Genomic DNA, 24,931 nt, shown 5'->3' on the forward strand with positions numbered 1-24,931 from the left:
CAAGGCTATAACCTATAGGTTTTCCATATTAGTTTGTGATGGTAAAGTAATTGAGTGTCTCTTTTTCTTTTTTTAGTAACAACTCCTCGACTCTTTAATCCACATAAGCTCATGATGCTTCTCTAAATCCAGCCAATCTGTTAGGTGTCTATACTTAACGGTGCCCTACTCAACAAATCTGGGTCAATAGTTGGTATGGTGAAGCTAAACACAGTTCCACTCCTGCAGAGCAAAGAACCATCGTTGGAACTTTAAAGAATCATATTTTTGAGGATGAAGATTAAGCCAAATGTTGTCAGTTTCTGGTCCACCTAACATTGTTATTATGTACGGGTGAGGACTAGGACTTAAAGAAGACTTGAGGATTTTAATGAGGAAATGGAACTCCAAAACCAATTGAAGGGCGATTGGAGCCGGTATTTCTGCAATCAGCCACCAGTGGAGTTTGATACAAGACCAAACCATCATCATCATCATCATCACTGCAATGAGTTTACAAATAGCTCTGTACACATGGAGGGCAATTCAGATCAATACTGCAGCATCTGGAAGGATACTGAGCAAACAGAAGTGAAGAATTGTAACAATCGGTCATTTGCCATGGATGCTAGAATAAGACTAGATCATTTGAAGTCAGGGTGCCATTCACCCTTTTCCACGGATGGGATGTTGTACAAGTATAACTGTCAAAATGACAGCTGGGACAGTGAAGACTCACAGGAGGAAGTGTCAGCTTTAGACTCAGTAGAGCTTCTTGAGGTAGAGGAGGGTGAGCAGGATGAAGAGAGCTGGTAGGTGCCTTCAGTAGTATTCTCTCTGAGAGTGGGAATTAAAGGCTTGATTAACACATTTTTTCTCACTTAAGGGTGGTACAATGTTAATAGACACTTCTTATTTGTGAATAAGGTTAAAAAAAAATAGCCAATAGACATTACCATAAATATGTTCATTTGATTATTTGCATCAAGAAAATGTTATGCATTAGATGTGCACATTAGGGTTTATCTAATGTTTCTTTGGTCAAATAAGGAGAGATCTACAAATGTGCAGTAAAAACAAAAACCTCATAGTGCAAAAAAAACCTCCCTGAAATATCTCTCCTTAAATAAAATAAAAGACAGACCCAGGATTATTGTCCACATACAGTTGAAAATATGTTAGTATGCTATTGGTTGACGCTATTTAACAAGAAAACATACCCAAACAGGTCCACCTTTACAAAGAGATGTAGTGATATATATTCAGGATGAAATAACAGAGTATTCCTCACAGGTTATACAAGTCTCAAAAGAAGCAGGAGTTAGAGGAGAGAAGTGAGTCTGCCCTCCAATGGTGTCGACACGTCCTGGATAACCCCAGTCCTGAGATGGAGGCGGCATGTCGTTCGCTGATAAATTGGCTGAATCAAAGTAGGCAGGCAGCACGGCCTCACTTATTGTTGCCTAATATTTATGATTGTAAGATTTATTCTGGGTGATTCATTTGGTTTCATGTATGCCGTCTTTCTGTACTGTTACGATCAGGCAGTTTTTCCTACCGACATCCTGCAGTTTTTCATCATTATGTGGGCTCCTCTATGGACAAATCATCTGTCAGTTCAGGTAACACAACAGTGAGAGTTTAAGGATTGAACTCCATCAAGAAATATAACTCAGTTTGTGTTTAATGTAAGATATTAGGCCTTATTTTATATTTATTATTCTGATCAGATCATAATGAGCTGAGCATCTCGCACAACTCGATAACTTCCACCTACAGACTGCAGCACATCACAGACATCCACATCTTGGCTCAAACACAGGAAGCCAGTGAGTACAGAGCAGTGTTTCTGATGATTGAGTACTGCATACTCGATGAAGGTTGGATTGTGGTAACCTTGGTTCATATTTTTCAGGTTTAAGACAAGCCTATGTTTCCACACCTACCAGGAGGAGAACCCCAGAACCATCAGTGATGTTTCTGTCTTATTTTGACACCACTGTTGAACATAGTAATAGGTTCTCTACAGGAAATAAAAATAAGATTTGTCTTCCTCTTATTGGCAGCCTGGTCTCTCATCACTGAGCTCTTCCCCTCGCCGCTCACCAACAGTTGCTAAGCAGAACTGCCAAAGTCCGAAACTGGGTAGACTACACCAGCAAGTCATCCAGTTCAAACTGCTGAAACAGAATCAAGGCAAACATAGCATATGTATAGATATAATACATTTGTGTTTATGTATTTGAGTGTATGCGTGTGTATGTGACCCTTGTGTGTTTTGCACATCACCAGACAGGGCACAGGCACCTCTGCAGACCAGCCTCCGCTCCCTTCAGGCTTTAAGGAACAGCAGAAGTTTAGACACAGAGGACTGCCAATTTCTTGACCATACCACTTCCACAGCATCAGGTTTGGATCTGTTTCCTCACATCAAAATAAACAAGAAAACCACATACACAAAATTCATATCCTCAACATGTTGTTTTTAATACTTTACACTCAGCACTGCAAATTGTTCTTAACTGTTTCTCAGGTGCATCATCTGTCAGCAATGGGTCAGGCTGCTGGCCTCCTTCCCTTTCTCCAGCGCCCATGATCTCAAACAGCTCAGTGCACTCAGTGAGAGCCTCCGAGCGGCTGCTGAGGTCTCAGTCCCTCAGCCCCAGCAGGATCCCTCACCCCGCTAAAGGACACCTCTCTGATCATGGACGTGTTTTTGCCTCACCCGACAGGTCGACCAGCATGGCTTGGGGCAGAAATGTGCCGTCCACTCAATGCTGAATCCCTGATAGTAGCCTAACATTTGATAGGGCAGAATAAAAACAGATGTTTATATATCTTCTATTAATTTACATGAATCCCCGCCTTCATAATCATGTTGCAAGAAACAGTTACATTATCAAAATACAAAATATCTAATTGCTACAGCTACTGAGAAAACAAAGGTGATTTACATATTTTTTTACTTTCCAGCTTTCCTGCACAGTTTTATATAGTTGTTAAAAAGTAATAAAAAGGAACCAAATGATAAAAGGTAACATTAGTTTGAAAAAGTCATTCAAATAGTTACTTTCTACATTTGAACTTTGTATTCTCTCTACTCTATATTTTAAAACTAACCCTTCCAACAGCTGGTATGAAGAGCAGTAGATTGTGGAAATAGTCTTTCATAAAGGCAAGCTTCTTATGAGTTTTACATCAGATGGGTTGGGGTTTGAGTCATCTTTATCCAAAACAGGTTGATTAAGATTTCAGAAGGTGTTGTTGGCAATGCTCTGAGCAACACCTGACCATCCTGTGTGCTGAAATGAGACAATGTTGTTTGAACAATAACCTGTGTGATGTGGAATATTGTAATATAAGGAATTCAAATGTTATCAGCATTTGATACAGAACTGACTTTTCTATGCTGATTTGAATGTGAATACCAGCATTGTAAAGGCCTTTTTCAAAGGAAGTTTGACCTAATATTGAAGTCAAAATAAGTTTTTCTGCAGAGTTGACACAACAGGAAGTGTGCAGCTTGCCAACAAGTACTGTGTGAATAACAAAACAGGTGACCTCATGGTTGAGAGGAAGTGGTTATGTTACCAATAAATAGATGGAAGTGTGGTTTGTGTGATTACATGATACAGATAGTCTTTCCACCCTATACGATACTAGGGCCCTCGAGCAGGGTCCTCTAAATGTTAAGCAGCTATTACTTACATTATAGTGACTCTGACATCTGTGCTTTTCCTGTGATGACATGGTTTTAACAGTCAAACCATATATCATAAAGTCAAACCAAACCCAGTCAAGGTGTAATCATTTTCTTTTGTTGGCATGCAGTGGGCCTTGTGGTTTGTTACCTCTGCACACACAGCACCCGTCAACGTTTACTTCAAATGTAATCAAAGTTCCTTTCTGGTGCAGCGTGTCGTCTCGTCTTTAGATTAAACATGTCAATATGGACAAGAGGATGTTTTGGGGTTTTTTAAAACCAGATTCAAACCACTTTATTTCACAAAGCTTGATAAGTTATTAGCACTTGGAGAGTTAAAACTATCAGAATACTACATTTTCAACAGAGGAAGAATAAAATGTTTGCTGATCTGAGCCTAATGTCTGTTAGTAGTACCTTCATTTGTGTTTTTCAAAGAGCTGTCTGATAACCTTCAGTGTGTTTATTCTATTTTTTTTTAATCAGGAAGTGGGATAGAAAAGCAGCTTCTAGATTATTTGACAGCACGGTATATGATTGACGGTATAACTGTGTGTGCATAACAAATGTACACACAGATGTCAAGATACAACATATAAAAAGGCTGGAGGAAGCTACAAACAATAACCATCATTTACAAAATTTGTATTTACAACATCGGATTTCCTCCACATAAAACTGTGATTATAAACAATGTTTTCCAAATACTGCGGGTCAGGAGAAAATAAAATGTCACTAGTTGTCAGAGTCCATGTCGCTGTCTCCTCCTATTGATCTGAATTCTTCGCTCTCCTCGTCTTCACTGAGCTGGACCATGGAGAGCACAGCTGGGCCTCGCCTCCGTGCTTCATCTTCTTCGTCTTCCTCCTCCTCTTCGCTGATGCCGTATTCTTCTCCGTGTACCATGCTGGAGGGCTGCAACTGGCTCCGGCTCTCTGGCTCCTCATAGCTGCCGTAGCTGACACAGAAGACAGTGAAGTCAAACAGGTGCCAAGAGAAGTCATAATCTTAAGATCTTCATGAAATCAAACCCTGTTTTCAAAACTATTCATAAACAGTATGTCATTATTAAGCCATTCAATGTATTACCCTCGAAAATAATCACATCTCTGTATTAGTTTTATTGTTATAGTAGTTAAGAAAGTAAATCGACTGTTTTGTTTCTGTGAAGAAAACATCCTAAAAGAGTGACTTAAACAGGTTGCTTGTGAACATTGAGAAGAGACACTTTAAGCCTCTTCATTCTTCAGCACTGTCACAGAGAATAATCGGCTCCTGGGCCAGTTGTACCTGACGTTGCTGTCTTCCATGTGAGGCACATCAGGCACGTCCCCTTCATATGACATCATGCTCTCGTGGAGAGTTCTTCGTGGAGGAGCAGGTCGCACGTACACCCCTCTGTCAGAGTCACTGCCACTCTCCGACAGCTGTATGGCTGGAGGGGAAACACAACGCATCAGGACAAATGACTCGCAACACAAAACAACAGGAGACGCTACACATGGTTTTCACTAAGGATTCATGATTATTATTATGCCATTAAGTGTAAATGTGCAGCACAACTGCTCTCATGATCATTTTTCTAGTTCTAAGTAACTTTTTTTTTTTCATTACAGCCGTGACTATTTTCTGCCGCGCCGGGACTTACAGGAGAAGGGGTTGTCGCCCTCCTCTTCGCTGGCATCGTCCTCTCCGTCAGACATTAACAGGTCCTGGTACAGCACGCTGGCTTGTGCCGGCCGGTTAGACAGTCCATCGTCTTCCTCCTCCTCCTCCTCATCTTCACGGTCAAGCAACCGTCTGCGAGGCGGCAGCAACATGTCCTCTTCGTCATCGTCGTCCTCGAGATCGCCGTCTGCGTCCTCGGCCTCAAAAGACAGGTCAGACAAATATGTTATAAACACTTAACAAAGAAGAAAGCAAGCTGAAGCGTTAGTAAATGCACAGGTTATCGTAGAAATGTATCATAGGCCTCATGTATTCAATTATATATATGCAAGTCTAACTTTCTTCCCTGGTTTGATTTTCCCACACTTTGAATTCACATCTAGCTCCTAAATGTTCTCCTCCTTAGAACAGAAGGCTGTCTTTTCCATTGTTGGGATTGATGTTAGGTTCGTAATTACCATGTATGCATTTTGACAGTCTGGCCAACATTTCAATAGCCTGTAATGTAAATCCCCTAGCTGAGACCTTCCCCTTTCCTGTGTTTTTGAGTGGATAAAGTGCGTGTATTTTCTGTTGTAACGGGCCAGATCCTTGTACTACATTGGTGGTGCAGAGACTCTGTCCTTCCAGCTGCAAATAGATTGATTCTGAAGGTGATTAAGCGTGGAATTTCCACCACACAGGAATACACAATTACAAATCAAGAAAATAAATCATAAAGAAATAGTACATTTAAATAGCACGCACGTTTCTGCCTGACAAAGAAAAGAGATGAAAGTGTGCAAAGAGATAGATTTGTACAATTCCCAAAGCGTGAACATATTAACCCCATTTCACCTCAACCAGGCCATCCAACTGCAAATATCACAACTAGAAGAATGGTTTGTTTATGCTTAAATGTTGTTGGATTAGAATATTAGGCCTCAGAAAAGGCTTGAACAGAATTTGAAGTGATTTGAGATTTAGTAACTGGCATGAATATGTAATCGTACTTGGTGGCAATTGTTCTTTTGTGTCTAAATGTACTGTAACCTCATATCCTCAACATAAGCTGCCAATAAATCTGTCTTCCTTACAGGAGCAGGAGTTTTGGGTTTGCCATCATCTTCCTCCTCAAAGCCTTCAATGTCCACATCTGACTCTTCCTCCCCGGGTCTTCTGCCATGGCGACCCTGCGGGGCAGTATGATAAAAGTCTAGTGAGATCTCTTGTCGTAAGACAAGAGCCGGGAAGTAAAATAACTACACTGATTCTAGTCTTGTATGTTATCTGTAATGTTGTGGTGGTTAAAAAATTGCCGGTAATCAAGCTGTTTGCTCTGAGGATAGTTTGAGGAGAGGTGGCATGTGGTTGCGAGCCGTTTTTCTGTCTCTCTCCATACCTGCCCCCCTCTCTTCTCTGGAGCAACCACTAGCGGTCCCTCAGAGAACAGGCTGCTGGTGTCTCTGGGCAGACTCCCTGACGCCCCGCTGTCAAACAGATCAGCAGGCTGGCCGACACCACACAGAGGGACACACACAAAGGGAGAGGCAGGGCGAGACAGCAGGAGAAAAACATGGTGGGAGAAAGGAGAAACTACAGTAAGGAAACTAGAGTGAAAAACTCTGGAAAGGAGGGTTAGTGCAGAGACTACAGAAGAAATAAAAGGGTTGGAATCACTACAAGGAGTGGAAACGAGACTAGTGCCCAAAGAAAAGTACAGACTACCAGAAGTGGCACGTTATAAATAGCTGGAAGGCTAGAGTCTATTGTCAAATAAGAAAGATACCCAAGAATCCACCAATCACCAAGGTGGTAAATAAGAACTGTGCTGCTTTCCTACCTGCGGTGTGTACGGCCCGGGGGTCATCGGGTCCAGACACTCCAGGTCAGCTGCATCCAGCGCCGCCTCTTTAGCTGTAGAGATGTCTTTCTCCAGCTGCGTCAGGTGCTCATCGTACTGGAGGAACAATGTGGGTATTACTGCAATGATTTATGTTTTTACTTGTCTTAATCATTGAAATGTGGCCATAGCCTGAATCAAATCTAAGCAGTATGGTTGTTTGGTCAACCCTATAGCAATACACAGAAAACTACAAGAAAAAATTCAAACAGTAAAGGCCTGACTGTGTTATACAGTATAGATACACAGTGAAGAAAATAAGTACTTGATCCCCTGCCGATTTTGTAAGTTTGTTCACTTACAAAGAAATTAAAAGTCTATACTTAAAATGTTAGATTTATTTTAACAGTTGGAGACAGGATATCAAAAAGAAAATCCAGAAAGGTAGATAAAAAACAAGATATACATTTATTTGCGTTTAATTGTGGGAAATAAGTATTTGATCCCTTTGCAACCAACAAGAATTCTGGCTCCCACAGACCGGTTAAATAAGTCCTCTCGCTAATATCAACTCTTTACCTGGATAAAGACACCTGTCCAGTCAATAAATCAGATTACAACCTCTCCACTGAGGGTAAGACCATAGACAGGTCTTGTGATCATGGTAGAACTAATGTCTAAGGACATCAGGGACCAGATTGTAAACCTGCACAAGGCTGGCATAGAAGACATGACCACCAACAAGCAGCTTGGTGAGAAAGAGACAACTGGTTTGATTATTGGGAGATGGAAGAAGCACAAAATGACCATCAATGTCCCTCAATCTGGGGCTCCACCATCTAAGATCTCACCTCTTGGGACATCAATGATCATGAGAAAGGTGAGGGGTCAGCCAAGAACTACACAGGAGGGACCTGTTAATGATCTGAAGGCAGCTGGGACCACAGTCACCACGAAAGCTGTTGGTAACATACTGTGGCGTAATGGATTAGAATCCTGCAGCGCCTGCAAGGTCCCCTGCTCAAGAAGGCACATGTGCAGGCCGTCTGAAGTCTGCCAGAGATCCTCTGAAGGATTCAGAGAAGGCTTATGATAAGGTGATGTGGTCAGATGAGACCAAAATCAAGATCTTTGGCATCAACTTCACATATCGTGTTTGGAGGAACAGAAATGCTGACTCTGACCCCAAGAACACCATCCCCAGTGTCAAGCATGGAGGTGGAAACATGATGCTTTGACGGGGTTTCTCTGCTAAGGGGACAGGGCGATTCAACGCATCGAGGGGATGATGGAGGGGGCCGTGTACCGTAAAATATTGGCTGATAACCTCCTTCCCTCAGCCAGGACACTGAAAATGGGACATGGATAGGTCTTCAAGCACGGCAAAGACCCAAAACATACAGCCAAGCAACTAAGGAGTGGCTACAGTAGAAGCCCATTAAGGTGATGGAGGGGCTTAGCCAGTCTCTGGACCTCCATCACATAGAAAATATGTGGAGGGAGCTGAAGCTTCCAGTTGCCAAGCATCAGCCTCCAAACCTTAAGGATTTTGAGAGAATCTGCAGAGGAGAGGACCAAAATCCCTCCTGAGATGTGAGCAAACCTGGTGACCAACTACAAGACACATCTGCCCTCTGTGCTGTCCAACAAGGCTTTCTCCACCAGGAACTAAGGCATGTTTTGCAAGGGGATCAAATACTTATTTCCCACATTTAAACACAAATCAATTTATATCATTTTTTAATCTACATTTCTGGATTTTCATTTTGATATTCTGTCTCTCACTATTCAAATAAACCTACCATTTAAAGTATAGACTGTTCAGTTCTTTGAAAGTGGGCAAACTAACAAAATTGGCAGGGGATCAAACACTTATTTCCCCACTGTATATATATATATTAATATCTTTATTTAATACTAAACTTGCGTGTATTTTTCTTTCTTTTTCTTTTATTATGTGTTCCCTGTGTACATTTGATGCTCTTGGGAGACATATTTAGAGAGAAAATCCAGGGCAATCTGTAGGAATCTAATATAAGATGCCCTGTATCATTTAATGTTTCGCTTCTGTGTTATATAATTCTATGTCAATATTATACATATTTTTCTAACTATTATATAAAACAATAGGGGTTGTGAAAATCTGGAGGAATAACTGCTCATTAGATGGATTATTGTTAACAGCATTGCTTTACAGCTGTTCTGGTCATACGGTAAAGCCCAGCCCAATGTAAATGAATGCATAAATAACTCATTAACATGCCACTGCCCCACCCTTAACTAAAAGAGTCGACTTACCTCTGCCAAGGTTTGCTTGCACACACTGATAATATCCAGAGCAGTCCTAGTGTAAGGACTCTCTGCGCCTGTGAAGAAACAAAGAGAGGAATGCTGCTTAACACAACATCTTCATCTAAATAAAGAACTCAGTACATAATCATGGCGATGCTAACTCAATTACCATTATACTTGATACTGTTGGCGTGGATGAGACTGACGTCGGAAAGGAACACATCCCGGTTCTGGTATTTGTGTTTGGAAATGTTCTGTTGAACCAGGTAATACAAATAAATAAAGAGACGCAGTTTCTGCATTGCTGCATTGAGTATATTTTTTGTGTGACTCTTACCTTGCGGATGTTCTCCAGATCCATGGGGCATACGATGACTTTGTAATAATCGGGCACAAACTTTTTGTTGACAGGATGGTGGAATGGCCATGACTGTAGAGAAGGGAGGAGTTCAGACATGAGGTCATTAACTCATTCTGCATGAGAACTGATCAGTGCTCTCACATTGATAAAGACAAAATAATTAAAAAAGGTTAAGAAGGAATGACTCACGTCGGGAACAACCATCATTTTCTGGGTCACAATGTTGTCCAGGATGAAGGAGAAGGCCACCTGATCGTCATCATCCAGCAACGGGTTGATGGCTTTCTCCAGCCTCACCAGCCTGTCCTCCTTCTGCACACACAGACACACATTGTGTTTCATGGTTAATGTGAACATTGACAAAAAAGGGCAGCAATATCAAACACTAACATCAAAGGTCTCGCTCTATTTGAACAATATATTGTAGAGCCATATCTATACAAAACTTGTCTGAAGTGTTTTGCTCAAAATACCAAACAGATCCCCCATTGTAGCATGCCTCATCCCCCTCTATTTCAGCCCTGTTCCTGAAGTGCTGATTCTGTGACTGTCACTTCAAATGTGAGCTGAGCTGAAGCTGGCCACGGCCCTTTGGAGCGCATGCAGCTCTCTGTCTGAAGAGAGAAGTTTCTAACAGAGATACTCTGCTAAACGCTGCCGTGATTAAACCCCATATTATGTTCCAAACCACATCCAGCATTATTTCTGAAACACTTCTCAGTGTTTACCGCTAGAACAGAGACATTATATGTATTATATAAACAACAACTATAAGTCCCTCCTGCAGACATCCTGCTGAACACACAGACACACAGAGGTGCTGCAGAGTGGACTCAGCTCCGACTGTATATGGGGTACGATAGGTTGGGACCAGAGATGGAAATTCACTTTTTTGCCCACCGGCCACTGTGGCTGGTGGATTCTAAAATGTACCAGCCACTCAACTTTTTTACCAGCCACTTTTTATACGTTATATATATATATATATATATATAACAATAAGTAGGTGCTACCAAGGAACTGAGTTGCAAATGTTACAGTTTTAATGCATATGATATGAGACACAATACACAAGTATCTGCCATGTTAAGTGATGTTTATTCTGGGAAACATTGTGCCATTAAACTTCATAAATGTACCTATATGGTTAACACTTTCAGACACAGACAACACAAGCACAAGCCACTTGCAACCATTACAAATACAAACCATAGGCATAGACAGTGCATCAAACCATCCAAGATCCAAGATGCTTCATAGAAAAGGATGATCTCCAAAACATCAGCGAGAAAGCTTTTAGAGAAGTCACCACAGTTCAGCATGTTAAACCCTGAGTCCACACAACAGTACAGAACAATTCCGTCAACCTCAATGTCCCAGTTCCAAATGTTACATAACTAGCTATTTTCAGGACGTCAACATGACATTTAGATGACTCGTGGTCCTTCACAGGCTTCCAATTTCAGGTTTTTTGTCCCCATGATGAAGTTGTTTGACCTGTGAGCGTCTGATGTGTACTAACGACAGGCTGAGCAGTACATGGTCTGGCTCGTTGCGATCTGTTGTTCGCCATCTCTCATTCAAAAAGCGCTTAGCCTTTTTTTGGTGGTAGGTCTACTATCCCCCCACCTCCTGTACACTTTCTTCAGTGGGTCTTTTCAGCCCGGTGATGTAACGCCACATTTTTGGTTTAAACTAGCAGCTATCCTGTGATGGCTGCAGGTTTAGGTAGCCTCCTGCAACATTCTTTATTTCTCCGCAACAAATAGTTCCACTTTGATTAGCCTACTTTGAATTAAGCGCGGAGTAATAATTGTGGATAAGGAGTCGGAGTGTCATTCTCACGCCGCTTCGGCCCAATCAGAAGCACATCATTTGACCGGATCTGACTGTATGGTTGTGGAAAGCGCAGCTGCCTGTCCGTATGACCCATGTATGATAGGCGAATTTGATCGGATATGATAGAAAAGTATTACCCGCCACAGTGGCTGGTATAGTGACACAATATACCCGCCAGCATACAAATCCACCCGCATATGGCGTGTGGCGGGTGCTAATTTCCATCCCTGGTTGGGACGTGCCAGGTGGGTGGGACGTTGCCAGGAGTTCAATGTAAACCCAGTCCACAGATTATTACGTCATATCGGCAGCAAATCTGGATCAGCTCGTTTGTACCCCCGTTTTTAGAGATGTGGGTAAGGACACTTTGTGAGTCTCCTTACACACCGGGAACACATATTCGTGTATAAAAGACATCAAAAAGTGCATTTTGCATAATGGGGGACCTTTAAAACTCACCTCTTTCAGTTTAGCATCACACAAGTCCAGCATGGACTGGGCCACCTGCGTTATGGGATGTTTTGCGCCTGGGGGAACAAAAACAGAGACCTGCTTTAATGAATGTTTAAATTGAAAGTCAAATTAGCAACCAGAGTACAACTTGTGTGTGTTTTCAGAGGAGGATGTTCAACATGTTTCTTATCCCTTTACCGTTGTAGGTGGCGCTGTTTTTGACGATAACTTCCACGGCTTCACGGAACTCTTCCCTTGACGGGTACAGTCTCTTGCGTACATTCTCCCTCAGTGTCTGCAGGTCCATGGGCCGTGTGATGATCTTATAGTAATCCTTCACAACCTTTGCATTCACTGGTGTGTGGAATGGATACGTCTGCATAGAGGAGGCAGAAGAAGTCAAGAAGATATTTTCCCAAATAGAAAAGCATTTTTGGATTCATTTATGTGCTTACGTTAACAGCACATCTAGTGGATATTACAAAAAAGGCCTTGATTCAAACATAATATTTTGTGGGATATGCTAATGTTATTCAGGGTTTAGGAGCATTCTTGGGATATAAGGCGTGTTCGCAATATGCTTCTATGTTGTGGGTTCTATTTCCGTATGCGACATATGACTTCCTGCCTGTTAGCGTCCATAACGCTGTGTTGTATACAAACCAGTTAGAGGTGCATGCCCAAAAGAAATGCCCACATTTCTGGTCAAATGGACACACACAGCTTCTTGTAAATATTATGAATGATTTTGATAGCAACAAGTTTTTGGATCAGTAAAAATAATTAGAACTATTTGAGAGGGTGATTGAAGGAATAAACAAAGAGGCTGTGTTTGCACGATCAAACACGTCCACCCCTGGTAGAATAAGGTCTTAACATGACCACTGTATGTAAGTGTGAATATAAATGGAATATCATTAGCCATATAATAAAATCCCCTTGCTTTGGAATATAATTGAAAACATTTTCTTTGTGGATGTCATCTTAGTCAGTGACATTTTGTGGAGCAGAAGGCCTGCAGATCTTACATTAGGGTGGTCCCGCATGTCATTGATGATGCTCTCCAGCACAGACGACAAGGTCACCATGGGGTCAGTGCGTCTGCGGTGGATGGCCTTGTGTGGTTTCTGTGAAAGTTATGAAACAAAACCAGTGTAAACTTAAGTAACTCCCAGTTTGAAACGTGTTAGAGGAAGCTGTGGAACATTGCTTACATTAAGGTAGTCACAGTGCACGGCGTTGCCTACGCGTCTCTTCTTCTTTTGTGGGAGCTGCTGTTTGGGGAACTTAAGCACTAAAGACTTTCTGCGCACCTCATCAGCACTGTAGAAGAAAATACAAACACAACATTCATAAACACTTGATCAGAGTGACTCTCGAATCTAGAAAATGCTGCAGTTATTTATAACTGGAAGAATTTCGCAAATCTTTTCAACTATAAGTGAAGAGGAAGGAGGATAATCCATTACCTCTCGATGAGCTGTTTGCCGAGCACGATTTTGGTGCCCTCCACCTTGATCAGTTCCTCGTTGTCGTTGTGGATGACGGTCTTTTCCAGCTCCTCCTCCTGCTCCTCTGTCATGGCAACAGGGTTGGAAGGCGGTGCGTTGGTCTGATAGTACAGCGGGCAGAACTTGTTGGTCCTCATGTGTCCGATGGCTCCACATGCTCCACACTTTAACTAGGGGAAAAGAGGAATAACATTAGAGATCATCTGACTGTGCTGTGTGATACCAATACAGAGAGAACAGTGCTGCAAATGTACATGAATCCGTTTACTTACTTTGACCTTGAGGTCCGGCCTCTCTTTGACTTTCTTGGCCTTCTTCTCTGGAGGCCCCTTGATCTTGTCTTTTTCCTGGTTTCTCTTCAGCCTCCTCAGCTGCTCTTGAATACGCCGCCTCTCCTTCCTCATCTCTTCTCTGTGCTGCTCATCGAAGACGGCAAATTTTTTTCTGCAACCACAAAGACACACAGCTGTTTCACATTCACTGGTACAAGCGGGATGAGGGCATGGGTCATCGTTTAAAGCTTTATTTTTAATGAGCTCTATTTATCGCCACTGTTAAGAATACTGTATGTAAACTGTTGTTGACAGTAAGTTGGATAAGAAAAATGAATGTTTATGTTGCTTTCTTTTACAGTTACAGTTGGGTGTAATATTAAGCTGTCTTTAGCTCTTTCTGCAGTAACAATGCACATTTCCCCTCTGTGGGACTATTAAAGGTATTCTGATTCTGATATAGCACAGTCATTTACAGACAAGACAATTTAAACAAATGTGACACTCACATGAAATCCTCGTCCTTGGTGGTTCTGATCCTGGTGTAGGCGTCGATGACAGAGGCCTTACGCACCGTCTCGCAGCGGACATATTCCTTGCCGTCTTCATCGCAGAAGGTGCGGTATATCTTGAGTCTCCGCCCTGTGGCCGAGGAGTTCAGGCTGGTGACGGAGGACGTGTCGTCGTCCTTGTGGGAGCCGGTGGATAAGGAGCTGGCTATAGAGTGAAGGAAAGGAACGATTACAGTTAGAGACTTTTTTAACCAAACACAGCTAATAGAGATGTCCTGGATGCACTGTGTGACTTTCAGGAACACACACTCACACAAGCCTTTACGGCGCTCCTTTCGTCCCTTGTGATCACGATCGTTCTCCTCCCCCATCAGCATCCTCTGCAGCTCCTTCCTCTCCTGCTCCTCCCTCTCACGGGAAAGCTGGGAGCTGGTCTTCTTGTTCTGCAGCATGTTCTCGATGTTCTTCCCCATCTCCTCGAAGTCACTGTCCTCCGCTGAGCTGCTGTCTGTGTCTGTAGAGAGCACCTCTGTCGACTCTAACACTCTGTGGTGGATGTGCAACAGGAAAAAGGACTTATTGTGTGCTCAGACCGAATCCTGAATAATATATCAAATCTTAAAGTCTAAATAAGAATTTCACTTGTTCTGCAGGTCAAAGATTCTCTGGCATTCTTCCTTGTAGCGTTCCTGGTGTTCAGCAACCGAGAAACGAGACCCTCTGGCGAACTTGCTCATGGGTCCCTCGCCTGAACGCGCCTGCTCTGTGGACATCGTCCTCACCACGTCAATCACCTCCCAGCGCGAGAGCTTCTTGATCTAACACACACAAAGGAAAGGAAAGTGCAAAACATGTTTTTTTTTTAATAAAAAAAAGTTTAAAAAGACAGGTTAAAGTTAATATGCAATTTCAGTGCAAATCATTAAAAGGAGTGCAATTTCACAACATTTTTATGAACATAAAGGTCTTCTGGTCGTTTGATCCCACAGCAGATGGAACATTTGTTTGGTTCTGACTCTGGAAACAGAGGTCGTTGTTGTGCTAAAACCTGGAATCCAGTTATTTAAGGATGTCCCTTAAAATAACAAGTCTGTCCTTCATCAGCTTTATGTCTTGCATCTCCCCATGGTCTTACCTCTTCCTCTGGAACTCCAAACTTGCGCAGCAGCTGCTTGGCATTCTTCAGCGAGAGTCTCCTCAAATCAGCATCCGTCCCCGTCACTGTCTTCTTGGCAGGCGTTGGCTCTTTGTCATCCTGAAAAACCAAACCGGATCAAAGGTTTCAGCCTTTAAATTAACACAATGCAGAATACTGGGTTAGTAGGCTTTTGCTTTAAGCAGTCTGACCTTCTGTTGGGTGGGCTTGTTGGGCACTTTGACGTAAGAGAAGCCCTCTCCACAGCCTGTAGGATCGGCCACGCCCGACACTTCCAGCAGACATTTCCCCTTCATGGCAGAAATGAAGGCTCTTGTTGTGTTCCAAGGAGCTGTTCGCACCTAAGATGTGTCACACAGGATCAGCAGTGTACATCTGAAAAGTTTTTTCTCATTTCAAATGTCATACACCTTACTTAACTACAAAAATACCTCATCATCAATCTTCATTTGAAAGTCCTCTTCGTTCTCCTCGTCTGGAGCAAAGAAGGATTTCTCACCATAACCAGCATCCTGAAGGGTGACAAATAAGTTACAGTAAGCCGTGCCCCGACACTCACCTGTTTTCAGCGTTTTGAAAGGCATATACTGTTACCTTGAGTCTCTGCTCTGCCACCAGCATGCTGTAGTAAGCGCAGCACTGCTCTGGAGACACCATGGCCCTGATCTCTTCCTCCGTGGGCAATCTGAAGTCCGGCTTCAGCACCCACCAGTTAGAGTCCATCCCTGGCATTAGTACAAGATACTGTTGAGCGTTTTCTCTATCTACAATCTTAACTTTTGAACACAAACTGCAGTATTACTACAGCGTCAATGAAAGGTCATATAAATATTAGCCGTGTATCACCACATCATTGTACACATTGTACATTTTGTATGAATACATTCAATTATTTAAAAATGTTTTGATCAAAGGAATTTAAATGCTTGAAAAAAGTATCTGAACATATTTGGGTTTTTAAATCCGTGGGAAGTGCCTGACATTTTATGGTAAATTAAATAAAGATTTGCATAAAATATTTGCATTGTGTGAGTGCATGAAAAGTATTTTTGCTAAGGTTTGCAGTTACACATTGAAGTGTACTTTTTATTTGTTTGTACACAAAATGTCATTCAAAGCTACACATGTCCTTGTGGATTCAAAAAATATAATCAATATGTTCAGATATTATTTACACATTAATTAATTTGTTTTAAACATTTTTAAGCATTCACACATTTAAAGTATTCATACAAAAAACATTACATGTATTCAGATATGGTAATACAGAGGTACATTATTTTGACTCTATTTTGACCCTATATTGGCAACAAACAAATCCAGTATCTAAGACTTGTGAAATTCATAGCATTGCATAAAAACTTGCTTATTTCAATAGTTGGCATGTTTTACCCTGATACCTCATACTGTCCTTATACTAAATCTTACCTTTCATGTAATATCCATAGTAGTTGTAACAAGCTCTTTCCCTGCTTCGATTCCTGTCTGTCAATTCCAGGCCCACAGAAACACTACTGAGTTCAACTTCATAACCTCAATATTGCCCTGACGTAGCACAACTGGGTTAGGTTAGTCCAGCACATGATAGTAATCACTGAATGGGCCGACGGGGTTAATGCTGAGTGTGGTCTACCTGTACGTTTGAAGTCGGCACACAGCTTCAGCCGTTTCCTGATGCTGCTCTCGGAGTGTGAAGGAAACGCTTTCTTTATATCCTCCATGCGGATTCTCCGTGGCCGGTCCTTGCTCTTCCAGAACAGGCGGTAAATAAACACCTGCAGAGTGTGGACATGTGACAGGTGAGAATCTTAAAAGATCAGCAGTGCAACTATCTACAGTAGGAGAGTTAAGGCAATCAAACGTACCTGGAGGAAGTCTCTGATGTGAGTGTTTGCTCGCTTGGAGTTGGGGCCTTGAACCTCAAATAAGGGGCACTGCTGACCAACAACAAATATGTCCACGATCTCTCTAATGTAGAGGCCGTGTCGAGTTCTCAGAACCAAGAAGTCTGTCTCGGGCATTTTATGCAGGTAGATAGGAGCACGGAAGAGGTTGTTCTCAAAAGCCTGAAAGAAAGAAAGACGTACAATCTCACTGTTTGCCATGATAACAGATCAAGGAGGCTCTGTATATGTTTTACTCTAATCTGAATACTGAATCATTGACTGTGACGGTGCTGACCGGCAGGAGCTGTCCAGGATGGAGGGAACCCAGGAAAGGGGATGTGTGGCAGTACACGGTCTCTCCATATTTACAGTCGGGGGCTCCAGGATCTTTTCCAGGTTTCTGAAGAGTAAAAGAACAATGCAATGAAGATGATTGTTCAATGTTAAACATGATTTTCAGTAAAAATGTTTTGAACGTGGAATATCTTCAATTAGAAGATTGAATTGGGTAAAGCATGTATAATTTCAAAGCTCAGACGTGTTTAATTCACCTGTATTTCAATTCAGATATGGAGTTTGTAATTGTCATTTAAATTAATAAATGTAACAACAGAATAAAATTCTGCAAATGGAAAAAAATGGACAATCAAAATGTAGACATTTTTAAACAAGTTGCAATGTCTTGGCTTACAAATCGCAACATCATGATGTGGAAAATAAAAACGAGACTCACCCTCTTGTAGTAGTTTTTGATCTTAGTGGCCAAGCCGACTTGCATGATGAGAGGAGGGTACTCTTCACTGTACTCTGCAAGGATCAGATCTCCATCTTTACCCGTCAGATCCTGCGGGGTTCGCATGAAGAACATGTCTCCTCCTCCGGCTGCCTGTCGCTCCTGCTCTCGCATCTATACAACATTTTTTGTATTTGACACATACACTCGGTTAATGTTCAAAAGCATAAAAAACAGAACAAAGTTATCTGAATGTTCTGGATAGGGTTAAAGCGCTTGTTTTTCCTCACCTTTGCCTTCTTCTTAATGTGTTTGAGCAGCGGCTGCACAGCGTGAGGACCTGGCTGAGCCAAAGCTCCAAACGAGTATTTCTTCAGATTGGGTCGATGGAACTGCCGCAGCTTCATGGGCCCCATGTGAGTGGGGAAGAAGGGCTGCCTCAGCTCCAGGGCCGGGATGGAGTGCTGTTTAACACACAAAATGCACTCAAAATATAAGAGATCTTTACTTCAAATGGCAACAGTTTAAAGCATTTCCATTTTGCTCATGCCCTGTTGGCTTTATTTCTGCGGGCCGCTTCTCACCTGAATGATGTTTCCACCGAACGTCCCTCTCAGGCCCTGCTGTTTGGGATAGTACCACTCATCATTGGAGAGGTTCCAGGGGTCCTTCACTTCAGGCTGGGACATGTTCTGAGTTGAGAGAAAACACATTTCACAATGAAAGTAACATTGTGTTTTTTTTACTGAATTGTTATACTACTTCACAATTGAGTCTGAAATGTTACAGTTGCTTCTCACACTTGATGGTGCTTTACACGATTTCTATCCTCAGGTGCAAGTGTCTGTCTACGGCTGTACCAAATGTAATCTTTTTAAGATAAAACCATAAAATTACATCCATCTTTTGGACTATTGCGTTCTTGGAAATGTTTGTATTACAAAAGTTGGAAACAATCCTACACGGCCACCACTGGAATCTAAGTGTACAAATAGTGTATGATTGATCGAGGATAGGAACTATCAGATAAAGTCTTAAATCTGTCCTTCATTATGTATCCTCTATCTTTCTTAGTTTATTCCCTGTTTGCCATTTTCTGATTCAGATGACTCACATCTTCACTGAAGCAGCGAACCTTGTGATCTGTCATCTCATGAAATCAAACATGTTCCTTCATCTGCCCTGCGGAGGCAGCTTACCTGCTGTGGCTCATCTTTTATCACCCCCGTCTTCCCCAGCAGGATGCGGCTCTTTTTGATTGCAGTTTCCTTCTTATTTTCTTTTGACGGGGAGTGGGAAGTCATCTCCTCCTTTTCATTTGGCATTTCTACAGGAGACAACAGTTTGTCACAATAAGCTGACTATCCGCCTCTGCTCTGCGACATTGTAGTTGGCAGAGTAGTTGTCAAATTATGTAGATCCCTGTAGTATTTGCATATACTTGTGATATGGATGTGCTTCTATTACCTACAAACTAATATTAGATGTTTTGTTTATGTAGATTATGTATATTACACAGTCACATTAACATTTATACATGTGATATATGTCTGTGATTATTCATCTTTTAAAAACAAACTCCGGCAAGATCCTTCGGAACATCTATGCCCAATTTCAATGAAAGATGTCACATTTAGAAATACCAATAACAATGGCAATATGCAGTCTAACAAGCTGGTAATCCTGAATATACCTAGGATGATATTCTCATCATTGGGGTCCAGTGTAAGAACAGGTGGCATGAGCAGGTGATCCATCTCCTGGTCATCCCAGATAATATTTTCTTCCCAGTGTCCATACACCAACTCCTCGCTGTCAATGGGGAAGATGGAGAACCAGGGAGAGCCTTCTTCGTGAGAGGCTGAAGGCGGAACAAGCAAAACAAATAAAGACAAATGAGACGTTGGCCTGCGATACAAAGGTCTGGGTAATCTATTATTTGCATTGTGACCTAAACATGAACTCACTATGATGGTCATGGCTGTTTTTCTCCCGCTTAGAGCCAGTGAGTGAAGGCATTTTTGGCATCGGGGGAGGCGTGGGTGGCACCAACAGGGAATTACTTCTCGTCAGACCTGTAAGATTAATAATAATTACAACACATGTATTTACACACATTCAATATTACAGTGTGTCCCTGCTTGTGCCTCTGCATTTTGTTTGCATACACAAAAAGAATATTGCAAGATAAATAATTGTAGTTTTTGCTGATGTCTTACCCTGCTGCGCGTTGTAAGCGTTGGCATTGCGGGTCATGCTAGAGGGCAGCCATCCAGCCAGGCTAGCTCTCTGAGTCTTTGTGCCCTTGTGTTTTACATCCTCCCCATTCCAGATAATATCTTCCTCCCATTTCAGTTGAGTAACCATCAGGAAGAGCTCATTCTCTAGGTCCGAAATCTCCTTATCTCCTCCATTATTTTCATTATTGTCGTCCTCTTCTCGCCTCAGAATCTAGAGATATATGATACACAATATCAGTAACACAATCAGCATATTCTCTTGTTATGGCTACAGATATTCATGTCTGCATACCTCATGAGCTCTCTCTTGTATTTCTTTAGGGTTGCTCTGCTCCTGATGCTCACTGGTCTGCTCTTCTTTTAGCTTGAAGCCGTAGTTGAAATAGCTTCCATCCTCAGGCACGCCGAGCATGTCATACCAGAGCTGAGCCGGACCGTATCTCCATTCTGCTACTTTAGGTCTAGACTCTGTCTCCTTGTCCCCGTCACCACACGTCTGGGAAAACTTGGATTCTACCGGAGCCATCATTGTTATCTGGATGGCAAGAAAAGCATTTAAAGTACAGGATATGCGGACTTATGCAAGAGTACTACTGGATGTATTTAGAGTCTACACAGGGATTAGGGAAAGTTATATTTAATAATATTTCTGACTTTTTTTATTGCTACTTGAATTGAATGCAAGTACTATTTCACACTGTGCCGGTTAACATTCAAACCCCATGCGGTGGACCCAGGTTTGAATCCGGCCTGAGTCCCTTTGCCGCGTGTCTTCCCCTCTGTCTCCCCGTTTCTGAACTGCACTATATTATACATACATATATATATATATATATATATATAGTTGATTGTAAAACAAAACAATAGTGCTTCTGCTCTGAGCATCTCGATCACAAACATTAAATATTTAAATAAAGGTTTCATTGTCATGGTCAGCGTTACATTAGGCATTGGGTGAATTGTTTTTTAAAATCTTACAAATTATTGAGGTCTTAAAATGCAATGTCGATAAGAGAAAAAATACGCAGTTCATAAGATCCTAATTCATCTGTCAATTTTAAGACAATATTAAATATGATTCAAGACGTTTTGATTAAGGTCTTATTTTTAGATTAATAAAAACTTTGCTATATTTTCATGATTTATGGGAACTATTCTTCAATAACATGTACCTCATCGTCAGAGAGACATTGCTCCGGTGGTGGAGGCGGCGCATACTCGTAAAGCCATCCAGACTTTTTATCTGGGCTTTGCTCTGTGGGCTCTCCTTCTGGCGGAGGCGTCCCAGGCTGAGGGTCCCGGTGCTTCCGCTTCTTCTTCCTGCGAGCGCTCCTCCAAACTGATGGCATGTTCTTTCCAGGACCAAAGAGCCGTAAGAACCTAAGCACCTGTTAATACATCCGGGAGACGGATGGTGTCAGTGGACTCCTTGATTCTAAAAATTATAATATGAATGTGTAATGATATACTCAGTTCAGGACAGTGCCTGTAGAGTGCCTTACCCTTCCAGGCCTGAACTCTGGGAAGAGCTCTGTGACACCTGGCAGTGCTTTGGCAGCATCTTTCTGCATGATGCCAGCAAGGGGGAGGGTGAGACTGTCTGGGGGGCCTCCAGCCCCCGAGCCATCGCAGGGACGGTCAGTTTCTGACTCAGAGTCTGAGGAGCTGCTGAAGTCGACCTTATCGGCGTTAGAGGATGGTGCGATGATGGAGGGCAAGATGATGCCATCACCCTCTTCCCCAACTAGGAATAAACAGTATTGGATATTTGTGATCTTAAGTACTAAAACCCAACCTGTATTTATTGAGTTGATCATAAGATCAAGTGTACACACTCAAAAGTTGCAGCCGAAAACTCTGTAAAAGAGGACATTATTTTGAGTAAACATGCCCTTACCAGTTGGGCTCTGAGTGGCGGGTTCCTCTTTCTTTACAGCGGTAGGCAGAATTGGTGGTGGCGGAGGAGGCATAAGCTTAGAATCAATATCCTCACAATCGGCATCATAGTCATCCTCATCATCTAAGATTCAGGAAAAAGAAAATGTTTGAAAGTGTTTACATCAAAATAATATAAAAGTAAACCATCCAGTATTTTGTCATCTGTGGTAGGGACAATGAAAACGGTGGCAAAAACAGCAATATGGTCGGAACAAAACTTAGTACCAAAGGTAATGACTGAAGTTTGTTTTTAATACAGAAAAATAGTTGCATTTAAGATGATATCAGATTTTATAACAATCAACCAAACATGTGACTACCTGATTGCCTGCCGGGCTGCAAAGACCCCATGGCCTGACGGTATTTCTTTGTCTCATCCTCAGCAACTTCACTGATGTCAGAATAATCAACAGCATCGTCTGTGCTTTTCACCCAACCTAAATGAGGAGAATAATTTAAAACGTCACTACATTCGGTTACTCACTAAATTAATGCAAACACTTTTTTTGTATTTAAACTGACCATCTTCATCCACATTCCCAGAATCTCTGCTTTCTTCTTGATCATCCTCATCATTTGCAGTGATCTCTGTAATGAGTGAACTCAGACCAAGAGAACCCAAACCAGCTAAATGCTTTTTGGACTCCTGAGAGAAAATGCACAACAGAAACTGATCAGAAAGTTGCAAAAGGCTGTCATACAGTAAACATTTGTTCCATCATGAACCTATTAATCTAGGATTAATTGCAATGCATGATACTTCCTAAAATGTAGTGTTACATTTTGCTTTTGAAAAAACTATCTTAAAACACCTACATTGTCCAGCACACTGTCATCCTCTAGCTGCCCATCTTCGTTGATGTTTCCAAAGAGGAAGCCAGTTATAGAAAAAGGGCGATCTTGGTCCTCGTCACTGTCTGAATCAGACATACTAAATGGAAACATTTTCAGTTTAGTGACAGACATCTCTGTGATTGGTGAATCATGCTGAGTAATACATACATACTGTATTCCAGGAGGAACAACATGGCAACGTTTTTTGGCTGCAAGTTTATCATTCATAGACTATAGACTGAACTAATTTGATCAGGATTGCTATATACCAGGACATACATGTTAAGCATGTATGGTTCAAGAAAACGTATTTACAATGTTTTTAAATATTTGTAAACTAATTTTAGTATTCAAAATATAGTATGACATGATGTTGTTGCACATGTTGTGGTGTGCCAGTCACACATTGTTTTAATGCTGGTGGGAGGATGTTGTTATCACGACAATATGGACAATAAACGGCTAAAATACACAGATTTTAAACAGGCAAACTTCACTTCATCTGTACTGCAGTGGAGTAAACTTTACATCGTCAGCTAGGTGCGTTCGTTGACATTAGTTATCTCAGTAACGATTTATATAATGTACTATGATACAAAACGAAACATCACAAATGTTTAAGATTTACTTACCTTCCGTAATCTTACTTCAGGTTTATTACGTTTGTATTTCAGCCAGCTTGCTGTAGCTGCTGAATGCTATCAGCTAATCTGCTAAACACAGTTCAAGCAGCGTATTATGTTAGCTCTCGCTAGACAAAATAACTTGTAATACGTTAACTCAGATGTATGTAAACATATTTGCTTCCTTTGGCTGTATCAGCAATGTGAGGTCAAACGAAAAATGACAACAAATGCATTTTATGCAGTCTTTACACAGCCATGTTCGGTAAAAAACGTTTGTTTTTATTTATGAAACAGACACTGCAGCTAAGCTAACTAGCTAGCGGAATAGCGGAAAGTGAGTAACCGGATGGGAAGAGTGTGGCGTTCAGGTACTCACTGTAATGTGGTACATGCTGTGTATGTCAAGCCAAGGAGTAATTTTTGCTGAACGTAAATATAAATAACAGAGCACCGCTTACTTTGAATACATATTACATCATATTGCATGCAAAAGCAAACAAAAAAAGAGCTATTTTCCAAACTATTATTAACATTGGAGGAAGCCACAGTCCTTTCTTCGCTGTTCTAGCTGGATAAAGTTTTTTGTCCAATAAATGATTAACTTTCATACATTGTTCACATGACTACAACATAATATGTCTCTTCTGCTGGACTCTTGTCGTCTCATGTACATTTGCCAGAGCTAAGGGTTTCGTTTTGTGGAGCCATACATACGCCATGATTTCGATATGTTTTCATTAATAGTGCTGTTATAACAACTTCAGCAGATCTTTCTTGTTCACTTTCAACATTCTCTGCATCATTTGGCTTATTTTATTTCTTTCTTTTTCGGACAGGTATATAGTTCACTTCATCTGCACTACTTGTAGACTGGTCTAGCAACGTAACCTGCACTATTTCATTCTAATTCATCCTACTATTATAGTAGTAGTAGTAGTAGTAGTAGTAGTAGTAGTATATACTACTAACTACTTTTATTTTCTTATTTTGCCTCATGTCCCATATATATATAATATGTTGCATTGTTGGAGGACCTCGGGACCTAAGATTTTCATTGCCATAACTACACTGTAGCTACTGTGCACATGATAATAAAACCCTTGAAT

General features: G+C 41.5%; 2 protein-coding genes across 5 annotated transcripts; one reads left to right on the forward strand and one right to left on the reverse strand.

Moving 5' to 3' along the window:
- The first annotated feature begins 195 nt into the window (after nucleotides 1-195).
- On the forward strand, nucleotides 196-4,045 carry LOC134871834 (SLAIN motif-containing protein-like). The gene is made up of 8 exons (XM_063894764.1): nucleotides 196-791; nucleotides 1,273-1,409; nucleotides 1,524-1,601; nucleotides 1,710-1,808; nucleotides 1,895-1,950; nucleotides 2,046-2,175; nucleotides 2,272-2,388; nucleotides 2,513-4,045. Exons 1-8 carry the CDS (start codon nucleotides 379-381, stop codon nucleotides 2,758-2,760), a joined length of 1,278 nt encoding a protein of 425 aa, XP_063750834.1. The 5' UTR covers nucleotides 196-378; the 3' UTR covers nucleotides 2,761-4,045.
- taf1 (TAF1 RNA polymerase II, TATA box binding protein (TBP)-associated factor) lies at nucleotides 3,942-24,147 on the reverse strand. Of its 4 annotated transcripts, XM_063894759.1 has the most exons (41): nucleotides 23,832-24,147; nucleotides 23,182-23,296; nucleotides 22,888-23,011; nucleotides 22,686-22,802; nucleotides 22,325-22,447; nucleotides 21,930-22,171; nucleotides 21,600-21,815; nucleotides 20,720-20,962; nucleotides 20,407-20,638; nucleotides 20,155-20,262; nucleotides 19,881-20,048; nucleotides 19,387-19,514; nucleotides 18,772-18,879; nucleotides 18,478-18,651; nucleotides 18,188-18,361; nucleotides 17,750-17,854; nucleotides 17,434-17,634; nucleotides 17,202-17,343; nucleotides 16,163-16,293; nucleotides 16,000-16,080; nucleotides 15,760-15,909; nucleotides 15,548-15,667; nucleotides 15,055-15,230; nucleotides 14,726-14,958; nucleotides 14,410-14,617; nucleotides 13,901-14,072; nucleotides 13,587-13,798; nucleotides 13,332-13,440; nucleotides 13,146-13,244; nucleotides 12,316-12,493; nucleotides 12,124-12,191; nucleotides 10,015-10,137; nucleotides 9,802-9,894; nucleotides 9,634-9,718; nucleotides 9,471-9,538; nucleotides 7,173-7,289; nucleotides 6,732-6,839; nucleotides 6,427-6,522; nucleotides 5,331-5,550; nucleotides 4,973-5,117; nucleotides 3,942-4,640 (listed from the first exon to the last, which is right to left on the reverse strand). In XM_063894759.1, the coding sequence occupies exons 2-41, from the start codon at nucleotides 23,293-23,295 to the stop codon at nucleotides 4,418-4,420; spliced, it is 5,934 nt and encodes a 1,977-aa protein (XP_063750829.1). In that variant the 5' UTR covers nucleotide 23,296; nucleotides 23,832-24,147; the 3' UTR covers nucleotides 3,942-4,417. The 4 variants fall into 4 exon arrangements, with proteins under 4 accessions (XP_063750829.1, XP_063750831.1, XP_063750830.1 ...); XM_063894761.1 differs by lacking the exon at nucleotides 6,732-6,839; XM_063894760.1 differs by lacking the exon at nucleotides 6,427-6,522.
- Between the last annotated feature and the right edge of the window lie 784 nt (nucleotides 24,148-24,931).

The sequence above is a fragment of the Eleginops maclovinus genome, chromosome 11, assembly GCF_036324505.1.
Source record: "Eleginops maclovinus isolate JMC-PN-2008 ecotype Puerto Natales chromosome 11, JC_Emac_rtc_rv5, whole genome shotgun sequence".
NCBI lineage: Eukaryota > Metazoa > Chordata > Actinopteri > Perciformes > Eleginopidae > Eleginops > Eleginops maclovinus.